Below are 12,234 nucleotides of genomic sequence, written 5' to 3'. Positions count from 1 at the left end.
AACATAACTGCCATTTCACCTATTTTATATATGAATAGAAAAATATATTTTAAACTTTTTTCAAATATTCTTTAACAAACTTTGTCTAATTTTATTTAAAAATCCTGCCTCTAAAGCAATAGTAATGTTTTTCTCTGAAAATAAGCCCTAGTTACTGTTCATTTAAAAAAAAAAAGAAGTATCCAAACAGCTCTACATGTAAAAAAGTAAATAGAATACAGCAGAAGAGATACAGTAGACCCTTCATCAAGGAAAGCAGACACCCACAAAAGAATTACACCCCCAAGAGAATCGCACATTGACTTTAAAGGGAGTTATCTGCACAAGATGGCACTAGTGAGAGAGTTCTCCACAACAATAACTGTTAACTATCGGTAGTGCTGGGCTCTCACACACAGATCGGGTAGTCCCGCTGGCATGACTATGTTGTTGCTACTTCCGGTCACCAGGGGGAGCCAATTGCTGCACTTGGCTGCAGTGAAATGCTGCTGCAATGGCAATGGGCCTTAGGAGTGTCACAGATATGTGTGTGACAGCCCATCCACTATTAGCACTTGCCAACTTTAAAGTGTTTTGGTTGTAAGGAGGTCTGGTGAGTGGATTGTTGTTCATGGAAAAAAAAAACAACACATACCCTGAAAATAAACCCTAACCTATCTTTTGTTGGAGAAAAAAAATAATATAAAGACCCTATCTTATTTTTGGAGAAACATGGTATGAGTGTTGCTAATTAAAATCTATCTTCAACATTCCATTACTTGCTCACTAGGTGCGTCAGAATGGCAGCTGTACTGTTAGGGCTAGTTCACATGGGGCACGGTATGGCGTATTTTGGTTCTGATTGTGACGATAGTCGCGGCTTCCCATTCCGGAGTTGGCCCAAATGAACGGGCCTAGCGCGAAGGGTGCTGCTGCAAGGCTGATGCCGCGGCTGATTCAGCCGCGGAGTCCGCCTGAAGAAAGGGCAGCTCGCTTTTTTCCGTGAGCAGGAACATGCCGCTCACGGAAAAAAGTAAGCTAGCGGTCTACATAGACCTCTATTGTGAGGGGGCGGATTCTGACGTGGATTCAGCACCAAAATCCATCCCCTCTTGCCCCATGTGAATGAGCCCGTAAAGGCTAGCAGTAATAGCTGAATTAGCATGGGGCAGGTAGAGGAGGGACGGGATGAGAAGCCTCTCTTTGTATGTAATGTTGTGTATTCAACATGTGCAGTACAGGCTGAAGATGGATTTTCTTTACCAGCACCTAGTGTCTGTAAGCCAACACCTGGGTCAGATTAAAAAAAAAAAAAGAAAAGAAGAGAAGCATATTTTTTTTTTCTGTATAGCTTATTAGAGATGAGCGAACACTATTCGAAACAGCCGTTTCGAATAGCACGCTCCCATAGAAATGAATGGACGTAGCCAGCACACGGGGGGTTAAGTGGCCGGCCGCTTCCATTCATTTCTATGGGAGCGTGCTATTCGAAATGGCTGTTTTGAATAATGTTCGCTCATCTCTATAGCTTATCTTTGTGTAGTATCCACTCCTGGTTTTGGTTTACTGATGTGAATAAATCCTAAGTAGAGACTTCAGAGGCAATTTTTTAATAAACTAAGCCAACAGATCTATATAAAAACAAATTGAAATGACAAATTACTCTTCAAAATTTACCATAGTTTGCAGTGTGTAGCTGCAAACTGGATCACGAAAACTCATGAGTAGAGATGAGCGAAGTTGTCAAAAATTCGATTCTGCTGCTTTGCCAGATTTCAGAAAAAAAATTTGATTCTATCCAAATTAATTTGTGGAGAATAGCGTTAAAAAACATCTATTTCCTAGCTGCAGAGAGTCTGTTATGGTCTAAAACACTGTGTCTTGCTGTAACATGCATAGGGAGTCTGTTATGGTAGTGAAACAATACAGTGAGTCAGTATGGCATGCGCTTCACTGGCTTCGCTCTTAGAACCACAGCACACTTCACTTATTTGGCCAGTTACGGGGCCAAAACTGACAAACTAACTCAAGTGTTAAGTTAGCCTTACACATTGATGTTAGTGCCAGGTATAAAGAACGCACTCCTTTGACCCCCTCATCTACTGATTCCACACAGATGTCTACACAACCTATTCTAGTAAACAGAAAGTAGCACATCACAAAGGATGAGTGGCCCAAAACGCATCCCACAGGTTCCAAGTAGCACAAAACTTCACATCTTCATTGATAAGCACAGCCGTCAAATACTCCAGTGACCGCGCGTTCCTGACCCGAGTACAACTCTGAGTGCTGAGGGGTCCAACTGATGCCAGTGCTTGGCAATCAAGCACCTAGCAGAGGTGAGAAGAAGTAAAAAGAAGCGTAGGGCATGTTTGCGCAGTAAGACGGGTTAGATGAAGGAGATAGGTCCTAGGAGTCAAGGGAAAACTAATCCCCATCACCCATCCCAAGAGATCCCAAATCTGGCACTAGTAAGGCTGGAGGTAAGAACAGGACCAAAACAAATGGAAGATATGCACAGGGCGGGCACCAACATGTCAACAGCAAACTGAGACAGACCTATCAAAGGAATGGATAAGAGCTGGCGTATGGTTCCAATGCATCAGCATCTTGAAAAAATTCTCATCGTGGACAACACAACTCGAAGTCTTAGACGCCCGTGACAGTGTTGAGGTAGAAGCATCATGAGGAGGCCACAGAGTGGCAAGGTGACATAATGTGGAGGAAGCAGCAGTGTGAGGAGGCCACACAGTGCCCAGTGACAGAGTAGGGGGGGTGGCAATAGTGTGAGAAGGCTATGCAGTGCCCGTTTACATAATGTGGAGGTAGCAGCAGCCTTAGGAGGCTATACAGTGCCATGGTGACAGGGTGAGGAGGCCACAGAGTGGCAAGGTAATTAATATGAAGGTAGCAGCAGCCTTAGGAGGCCACACAGTGCCCAGGCCAGGGGTTAAGAGAAAGTTTGTGAACGAAAAACTTGCCTCATAGAAAGATCTGACGATTGGATGAACATTTTGAACATGGTTGACTTCTTCTCCAATGATGACGGTGTGTAATTTTTATTAAAGATTTTCCAAATACAAGAAAAAAAAATACAATAAAGAAAAGATTAAACAGTAAGAAAGAAAGGGCAGATACCCACAGACTCCAAAGAGCAAAATACAGACTCCAGAGGGTCTATCCAGAAGAAAATATTAGAAAAAAAAATAACAACCAGACAAAAATAAATAAACAGGGAGGGGAAGGACAATGACGAGACAAAAAGACAAAGGGAGGGAACAAGAGAAAAGGAGGGAGAAAGGGGAGGGAGACCAGAATCAAAAGTCCTGTAGCATACAATAAGCATCCTAAGGGTGCCAAATGGACAGAAAAGCATCGAGAGTGTTGTTAAATCAAGAAACTCAAGGCTCCGCACATCCTTCCTCCTGGCCAGCAATACAGATCCTGTGGGAGGCATCGCACCCTTCCAATCCTTAGCCATGAGGGTTTTAGCTGCCGTGCAAAGATATAGGAACAATCTGGACATCCTCCGGCCCAAGGGGGCAGGCCAAGGAGGCAAGTAAGTGGGTCAAGAGGGACCCCTTGAATGAAGAGGGAAGCCGTGAGATCCCTAGCCTCCCTCCAGAAGCCGACGGCAAGAGGACACGTCCAGATGTGATAATGTGCACCCACTGTGGCCTGACAGCGCCAGCACACTGAAGGAAGGGCATGGTTCAAAGCATGAAGAAGAGCAGGGGTTATGATATCAATGCATCAACAGTTTATATTGGACCTCACAGAAGATGTTCATTTAGTATTGAAATCACCCATTTTCATCAAATGTATGAGAATCTTAAGTGCAAACAGATTTACTTTCTGAACTCATACTTTCCTTTTGTCCTTTTCAGAAACAAAATCCAAACTTTTAGGCTACAGACTCACAGTGAGGAAAAACAGCTTTTTTTTGTTACAGATTATGGTACTGTTTTTTTTTGGGCAAAGCCAGGAGTAGAATGAGCAGAAGGGAGAGGTATAAAGTGCTTCCTTTATAGTGCTCACTTTTTTTTTCTTTTTTTTAATGTAGATTGCGAGCACCACATAGAGCTCACAATGTACATTTTTTCCCTATCTGTATGTCTTTTTGGAATATGGGATGGAGATCTATGCAAACACGGGGAGAACATACAAACTCCTTGCAGATGTTTTTTTTTTTTTTTTTTGTCCTTGGTGGAATTTGAACACCAGGACCTAGCGCTGCAAGGCTGCAGTGCTAACCACTGAGCCACCGTGTGGCCCCTATAGTGCTCATTCTTTTTGTAGCTACTTTTGGATTTGGTTGGGAAAAAAAAACCCAAAACAAAACAAAAAAATCTGTTTGTCCTAACCTTTTCTAAATCAGATGATGTAATTCTATTTTATTTTAAGGCAAATCTTATTCCAAACTAACAAAACCCCTCACTGCCATGTTGTAAATAGAAATCCAGAAGTTTACGTGGTTTGGCCACAGTTTTTCTCTTTTTCAGAGGGGAATCAAGATGGTGCCAGGCCTTACTCCAGTGCTACCTCCAGAGCTTCAACTTCTCCACATGACTCCTCAAATGAGCCTCTTACCTTTTCTGCGCCTCACAGGACCCTGCCTGTTCCATCGGCACAACAACTTTTGGACTCCACGGGTACACAGTCCACCCGGGGCTGTCTTGAACAGGCCTTGGCCTGTAAAAACCAATCGTCTTCACAAAATGGTGCCTCTGCATCTCCTTCTCTAGACGCTGTATCTTCTACTACAACCAGTCTGGCTAAGCAGAAAGCTAGACTAGAGGATAACGACCTTCAAGATGGCAAGGCAAGCCATGACGCACTGTGCAACTCCCCACATAGATTTTATTGCTGATATTCCTGCTTCAGAGAACCTGCTAACTGAGGCCTCCATAAAAATCAAGCTAACTGCATTTTGTAAATTGGGTCATTCCATATCAAATGATCCAAATATGTTTTTGGGTTTTTTTTACCAGACGTCTTTAGTTTTTTTTTTTTTTTTTTTTTCATTTTTATGAAGTACAACTTAAGTTAATTACAAATTAAAAGTTTTGAATTTTTTACTTCATCCGTTAATTTTTTACAGACTTCTAAAGTTTCGAAAAAGCGCAAATTTTGGCCTGGTATGGCTTTACATTTTTTATCATATCTTGGGCTAGAATTAAGATAAAGAGGTGGGAGAGACATCATATTTCTCAGAACAGTACCGGCTTCCATTTGATATGTCACAAGACAATGTTTCTTTATATTTTGTTTTGGAGAAATCAAATTCAAAATTTCGATGCACAATTGTGAAAAAAACGTAAGTTTTAAATTGTGAAAAAATGCATGTGTGTTACTTGTGTTCTTGGTTATACTTGTACAGGGTTTCAACTTGGGACCAAATTGGGATCAATTTTTTTTATTATCGTGGCCGCAAAATAACGCGGCGTATACGATCCTAACTCCCATTGAAATCAATGGGAGCATTTACGACGCGCAAACTCTCACGCCATATACGTGCTAGATCACGCGGCACGTTACATCGTGTGAATGCGCCCTAAGGGTGAGAGGGAGGTAGTGTGGAAGCTATACAGCAGGAAGCCACACCTCTGGTAAACAAATGTAGAGGAATGCATGAGCTCTCAGAAACAATACTGAAGGTATATGGGTGTACTTACTAACCTATTAAAAGCACTAACAGGCCTTAAAAAAAAATATTAAATTTTTTTCTTGCCCCCCCCCCCCCCCCAAAAAAAAAAAACAAAAAAAAAAAACAAACGTTTTAATATTTGGGTGTCATGCTCCCTAGGGATCTGACCTTGTTATGTAGATTGAATTTTAACCCTTCGTTGCAAGCTGTTATATCAGAGCTGAATTTTTGGGAACCTTTACCAGTATCATATTATGGTAGCATTCATTTAAGTTGACTCTCTTCCTAGATTATTATATTACATATCCATGCTGTCGCTATTGCAGAGCAGAAAGAACCTTCATTGAAGTAAAGTGTTTCACCAAATTTATTTGGCAAAATAAAAATAAACAAAACAAAAACTACACTTACACTAATGAAGTTATACAAATCTAAAAAGAAACAGGAATGCGTTTACCATGTATGGAATATTATGGACTGGCAATCCAATACTGTTCAAAATATTTGAATCTCACTATAGACTAATAATTCTCGGACAATACGAGTTTGGTCTCCTTCCTACAAGCCCCTATTGCGACCATTCCCACAGGTTATCAACATAATCCAGTTTTAATTACTACCTATAGAGCATGGAGAGGTTTATAGAAAAAAAAATTGTGTTTAATGTTTTATGCTCTCAATGGTTACAATCGGCCCATTAGCTCGATTTTCAGGAGGATAGGGTGCCCTGGTTGGAGAATGGTTTAGGGTAGGCCTTCAACACTTATGTGACCTATGTAGGGATGACACACGAGTGGCACGTGAGCCTCATTTCCCTAGCACTGCAGTCCGAGTCCTCACTGAGTTGTTTCAATCGGACCAAACATGGCCGAAACGAATCGGCTATTATTACACTGTGGGGTCTCCACCACAGCGTATAATAAGCAGAGGGTCAAGAGAGGTGAGAAACATAAAAAACAATGTTACTCACCTTCCCTGAACTCCGGATTGGCTCTGTGCTCTGCAGGTGCTTCTCCCTGAAGGAAGAGACGACTGATAGAGCTTCAGGGGTCACGTCCAGCATCATTATGCGTAATGACACCGGAGGTGACCAATATGATCCAATCAGCAGTCGCTGAAGTCAGGGAGAAGCGCTGAAGAGAACACAGAGCCACTCCGGAGCACAGTGAAGGTGAGTAACATTGTTTTTTATGTTTGCCGCCTCTCTTGGCCCTCTGCTTATTTTACTCTGGGGTCTGAAGAGAACACACAGTATGATAATAGCTAGTGAGAGGCGAAAATTGGAATATTATAAAAGTTGGACACATACGTTCAGCACTACTTGGGGACTGCACATGTCCTTTCATTGCTTCTAATCGGAAAGTACAGCTGCACCCCAGGAAATAGCAGTAAATACATGCGCCCTGAAACATCTGGTGACAGCACTTCTGTGTTATGGTTTGTGATATATGACTTTACTTTAGGGGTTGTCAGACTTACAATTATTCACCAGCACTCCGAAGACCTCATCTTTGATTTTTTAATTAAAATTGGTATGCCTACCCCTGCTACAGGTGGCCATTTCTTGCAGTAGGGAAAAAAGGGTTACTACTTGTTGAGAAATAAAGAGCAGATCATCATCTGCAAAAGCTTAAATATTAAAAATGCAAACCTCCTGATCTCAGACCCCAAATGTTCAGATTACAACGAATTGCTAGAAGCAGGAGTTCAATGACTACAGCATAAAGGAGATGGGAAAGTGGACATCCCTGACGGGTGCTATCGTGGATGGTCAAGGGGAGGAGAGGGTGCCATTGACTCGAATGCCCAGTATTTCCATCCTTCTGTTGCCAGCAGTACAATCACATTCACAGGTATATTTGTGTCACTTGGCCTGTTCTTCGTGTACTATTCTTAACAATTCTGGAACCCTCCCACCCATACACGAAAAAAAAAAAAAAAAAATTGCTCTGTGTTGCCATGACAATTTTTGTACTCTGTAATCTGTATAGAGGTGAGGGTTGATAAAAAGTAAGGCTTCCAAAGAACAGCAATTCTGACAGTGTTCTTTATTTCTACAGCTGTCACCAAAAGGGTAAATAATAGGATATCGAAGGAGTTAATTGGCTGGGACTGGAGTTATTCTTAGCTTCCCACTACTGCACATTGGTGCATAACGCACTCCAACATGTTCTGCTCCTAAACAGGCCCCACACTGCCACTGCAAATATCCACTTTACAATATGGATACTGCTAAGGGGTTCAAATTTTCATCCATCCTACAAGTCCACAAGAGAAAAATAGCCCATTATTGTGCTTTTAGATCCAAGACAGAAATATTGGAAATCAAGCATGCTAAAAACATACATTTGTTTTTCACAGTAAATAGATGCGTTTTTTTAACCTCATTTCTCTGAATTGTACATTATTGTGGAATTTATCAAAAATAAAATGAGCACAATGTATAAAGAGCCAAATACAACAAGCGATGAACAGACGTAGAACATAGCCAAGTGGTGACACAGACACATTAGAATGTGATGGCATCACTGCTACAGTAGGGGAGATTTATGAAACGGTCTAAAAGAAAACTGTGTCTTTGTTCATAGCAACCAATTACAGCACGGTTTATTTTCATATTCTGCTATGGACCACAATGGCAGTTTTAAAGAGGACTTTTCATCACTTGGGGCACATGCGGGTTTTATATAACGCTAGAAAGCAGACAGTGTGCTGAATTCAGCGCACTGTTGGCTTTCACAATCTGTGCCCACGGTGAAGAGCTATTGGTGCCGGTATCGTAGCTCTTCACAGTCAGAAGGGTGTTCCTGACAGTCCGACAGGAACGCCCTTCCTCACAGCATCGCCTATAGCGCTGTACAGTGTGAGAGCTGATAGTGCTCGTCCATAGATGAGTACTGGGGGAGGCGTTCCACTCCGCTCTCACAGTACAGCGCGATAGGCACTGCTGTGAGGAAGGGCGTTCCTGACTGACTGTCAGTAACGCCCTTCTGACGGTGAAGAGCTACGGTAACAGCACTGATAGCTCTTCACCAGGGGCACAGAGCGTGAAAGACGACGGTGCGCTGAATTCAGCGCACTGTTGACTTTCTAGCGGTATATAACACCGCATGTGCCCCAAGTGATGAAAGGTCCTCTTCAATAAATCTTCACAATACTTCCATGATAACACATAATAGCTCCACTACATGCAAGTAAAATGGAGCGTCCTGCAGTACATTTATGTGGTGCTGAAATACCTCCACCTCAACACTCAGTATTATTTGGGTTAAAACCTGACAACGAACTAGGCATCTGCAACAAAAGAAGGAAGATCTAGATTAAAGTTTTATCCTACGTTCGTAGAAATAAAGTCAGCACAACTCCAGTAACATGTACACAAGGCATGACACAATAAAACTTCACCCACATATCTTTTTAATGTGAAAAATGTATATCCAAAATAACAGCAGGATCTGCAGATTATTGCACACCATGAGGGAAAGGGGCATTAATAATCTGCCCAGGGATGGCCCCAAAAAATTTGTACGGACCGAAGATGTTCACTACAAATCCAGGAACTGCTGTGGGGAAAAGCTGGAAAATAGTCCTACAATACATTCCCAAAATATTGCCACCCGTGGGAGAGAGAAGTCAAAACACCAACCCAAGCTGTTCACTCAATCAATTTTTTCGCCTTAAAAAAGCGTCGGAGATAGAAGACCTGCCAGGTAGCGAGACCCATCAGGCAGCACATAGAGAAGATGCTGAAGTAAAGCACACGGACATTTGTGGACTCTGAAAGACAAAAAAGCCATCAGATATCTAATGGTGATCATGGATGGAAACAGCCATATTAGGATGAGCATACTGCAGTTTCTCACCATTTGTATCTCTCATTTCCTCTTCTCTCTTCTTCATATAGGCAAAGTCATTGACGATGGACTCTGACAGATCTTCCAGACGCCGCAGCTCCACCTCAAGTGGTTTCAGCTTCTCCACTTTAGCAATCTAAGACAGGACGCTACAATGAATATGGTGGCCAGAAGCAGCTTCACAGGATGAAACAGGACATGCACCTACCTCCTCATAATTCTTGGCCTCCACACCATGTTTCATGTTCAGAATTACCATTTGATCTGGAGCACGTCCAGCACCTGGGAATAGAACAGCATTCAGAACTGGCCCCTCATATCACTCTGTACCCACCTTTTAACCAACTACCCACCTGCGGGGTGCTTGCTTTCAAAGCAAACCTCAAACATGTCGTACTCCTCTGTAGTGAACGCAAATTTCCCCTTTGTGGCATCTTCTTTGGAGTAAAGGATGTGGCTGGAAGAGTCGGTGATCTACAAGCAAATAAAAGGACAATTATGATATATACACCTCCACCAGTGTAAAGGTTAATATGTGACCCTTGAGAGCAAAAACCACACTTACCCTCCCTAAAATAATGGTTTATATTCTGATAAAATCCAATATCAGACTTGCATAATACAGGAGAGTTATAGGGAGTCATTCTCAACAGTTCACCACAGAACCTCAAAATTAACATGAGCAACCCATGTCTAGCTCACAAGGAAGGAACAATGTGTTTCACACATCCCCCTCCCAGGCTCCAGTCACTGCTCCCACACCTGGATGTTCACAACAGTATAAGTATGCAGCTGATACCATTCCCACAAAGCCAGGAGAAGGGACAACAGAGTACAGCAGTCAGACCCATCAAACCAGCACAATCAGCAGCTTGGACACCCCTCCCCTTTTCACCCAAAGCCATACAGTGTGCAATGACAGAATAGACATGCTGGAGAACACCATGCCATCTCAAGATATTCCTTGCCCTACCTACCAGCAGCCTGTCAAAATCTTACATGTCATAGTAGATGGGGAATGCATGCCGATATCTTGTAGGCTGCTTACACAGAAACCGGTGCAGCAACAAATTTGTAGAACGATACCAAACATAGCACATGGAAATATTCACGTGCCACCAAAGACGCATGAATTTCCTTCAGTGAGTCCTGATCACAAAATGAGCAGGTGTAAGACCTGTCCTGAGTATTGCCCCAGGTTCACAATAATACAGAAGTGTGTGTGGGGCCATAAAAAAGATAATGGGTCTGTGTGCCAGCCTTAGACGTCTTACAGACAACCAATGGCCAGGTCAGTGTGCTATCCAGGTTTTTTGTAGATAGCACACTGACCCATTCATTTCTATGGGCCCACAAACATGACTGTGTACTACACGAATCAGTGTGCGGGCTGACAGTCTGGACCACAAGACTCATGGCAGGTCCTATTTCTGCCTGGCTCGGCCGATGCCATTCAATCATGGGCAGTGGCCAGTAGATGGTTGTCTGCAAGAGGCCTTAGGCTCCATACACATGAATGTGTGCATTGTCAGCAAGTTGCTAGCTAGCACACGGACCCATTATATATAGATATATCATAGCATTAACCAGCTGTGCCATTCAGCCACAAAACTCAGCACATGCACACGAACGTATGTATTACGGCCTTAGGTGGGTGTACACTATGAGGTATCTGCATAGCCGATATATTGGGGACTGGATGCTCGGGGACGTATTTTGGGACATTTTCAATATTGCCTCGGCCCTTACCTTGAGGCGGACCTGGCCCTGGCCGTGCGGCTCCGACACGTCGTACTCGCCTGTGACCAGTACGTCCTTATGAATCTCTTCACGTAAACATTTGCGACCGTTGGGCGGAAGCTGAAACGAAATAGGCCTCACAGAGCCGCAGGCCAACAGCAGCAGAGCCGGGAGCAGCAGCAGCCGAGAAGCCATGTAGACAACGTTGCCAGGTACAGAACAGAGACAATCACACGGCTCCAGCAGCCATTACAAGTGAACTTCCGCCCAGGCCGGTTCTGATGTGGTTACTGATTATTGGTTGCTCGGAGTCATGTGATATGGACGGAGTGAGAAGCCGCCATCTTCCTGAAGACCAAAAGGTGACATCCTAGCAAAGAAAGTGGCCAAGAGAGACCGACCGCAATTCTGTGACCTCGATAGCGGGCGAGGCTAAGCCCTTGATTGGTTGCTCTCTTTCGTCTGAGACAGCTGGGCAATGGCCTAACGTCAATGCTGCTAGGGGAGGAGACCTGCATATTACTACTTGTAGAGACGCTGTGCCTCTGCCTCAAAGCGGCTCAGAATTTGGACAAATGTGTTATGGATGACGTATAACTAAAATCCATTTACTGTCATCATAACCGCCACAGCACCATGTCTAGGTTACCCTGACCTGCTTCACATCGCCACACAATGGCTAGAGATAACGTTTCATTTCCATCCGGACCAAAGCTTGAGTCAGACTAATTCATTACCAAGTGGAAATGCATATTGGCTTAAAATGTTGTTTGTGACAGAGTGAGGACCCGAATAGGACTCGTCTCTCAAACCATTCCGCCTTAGGCTTTATTCACACTTCATTACAAAAGGGCGGTTTTTAGAAGGGCAATCACACAGATAGGATATGTCATCATCAGTATTAGAGGAGTAGTGGTCCGACACCGGGACCTCCACAAGGCACCAGTACAAAGAGCGGGATTCGCTTTATTGTTTACACACTGTGGCCCGAGCTGCTCACTCACCGTACAAACT

The 12,234-nt window shown here is 43.3% G+C and overlaps 1 protein-coding gene across 1 annotated transcript; it reads right to left on the bottom strand.

Moving 5' to 3' along the window:
- Positions 1–9,026: 9,026 nt before the first annotated feature.
- TMED10 (transmembrane p24 trafficking protein 10) lies at positions 9,027–11,500 on the bottom strand. The gene is made up of 5 exons (XM_075282305.1): positions 11,230–11,500; positions 9,834–9,954; positions 9,689–9,762; positions 9,490–9,616; positions 9,027–9,403 (listed from the first exon to the last, which is right to left on the bottom strand). Exons 1-5 carry the CDS (start codon positions 11,413–11,415, stop codon positions 9,282–9,284), a joined length of 630 nt encoding a protein of 209 aa, XP_075138406.1. The 5' UTR covers positions 11,416–11,500; the 3' UTR covers positions 9,027–9,281.
- Positions 11,501–12,234: the final 734 nt, after the last annotated feature.

The sequence above is a fragment of the Leptodactylus fuscus genome, chromosome 7 (genome assembly GCF_031893055.1).
Source record: "Leptodactylus fuscus isolate aLepFus1 chromosome 7, aLepFus1.hap2, whole genome shotgun sequence".
Classification (NCBI taxonomy): domain Eukaryota; kingdom Metazoa; phylum Chordata; class Amphibia; order Anura; family Leptodactylidae; genus Leptodactylus; species Leptodactylus fuscus.
The sequence above is the reverse complement of the archived record's forward strand: the minus strand, read 5'-3'. Positions and strand labels throughout refer to the sequence as shown.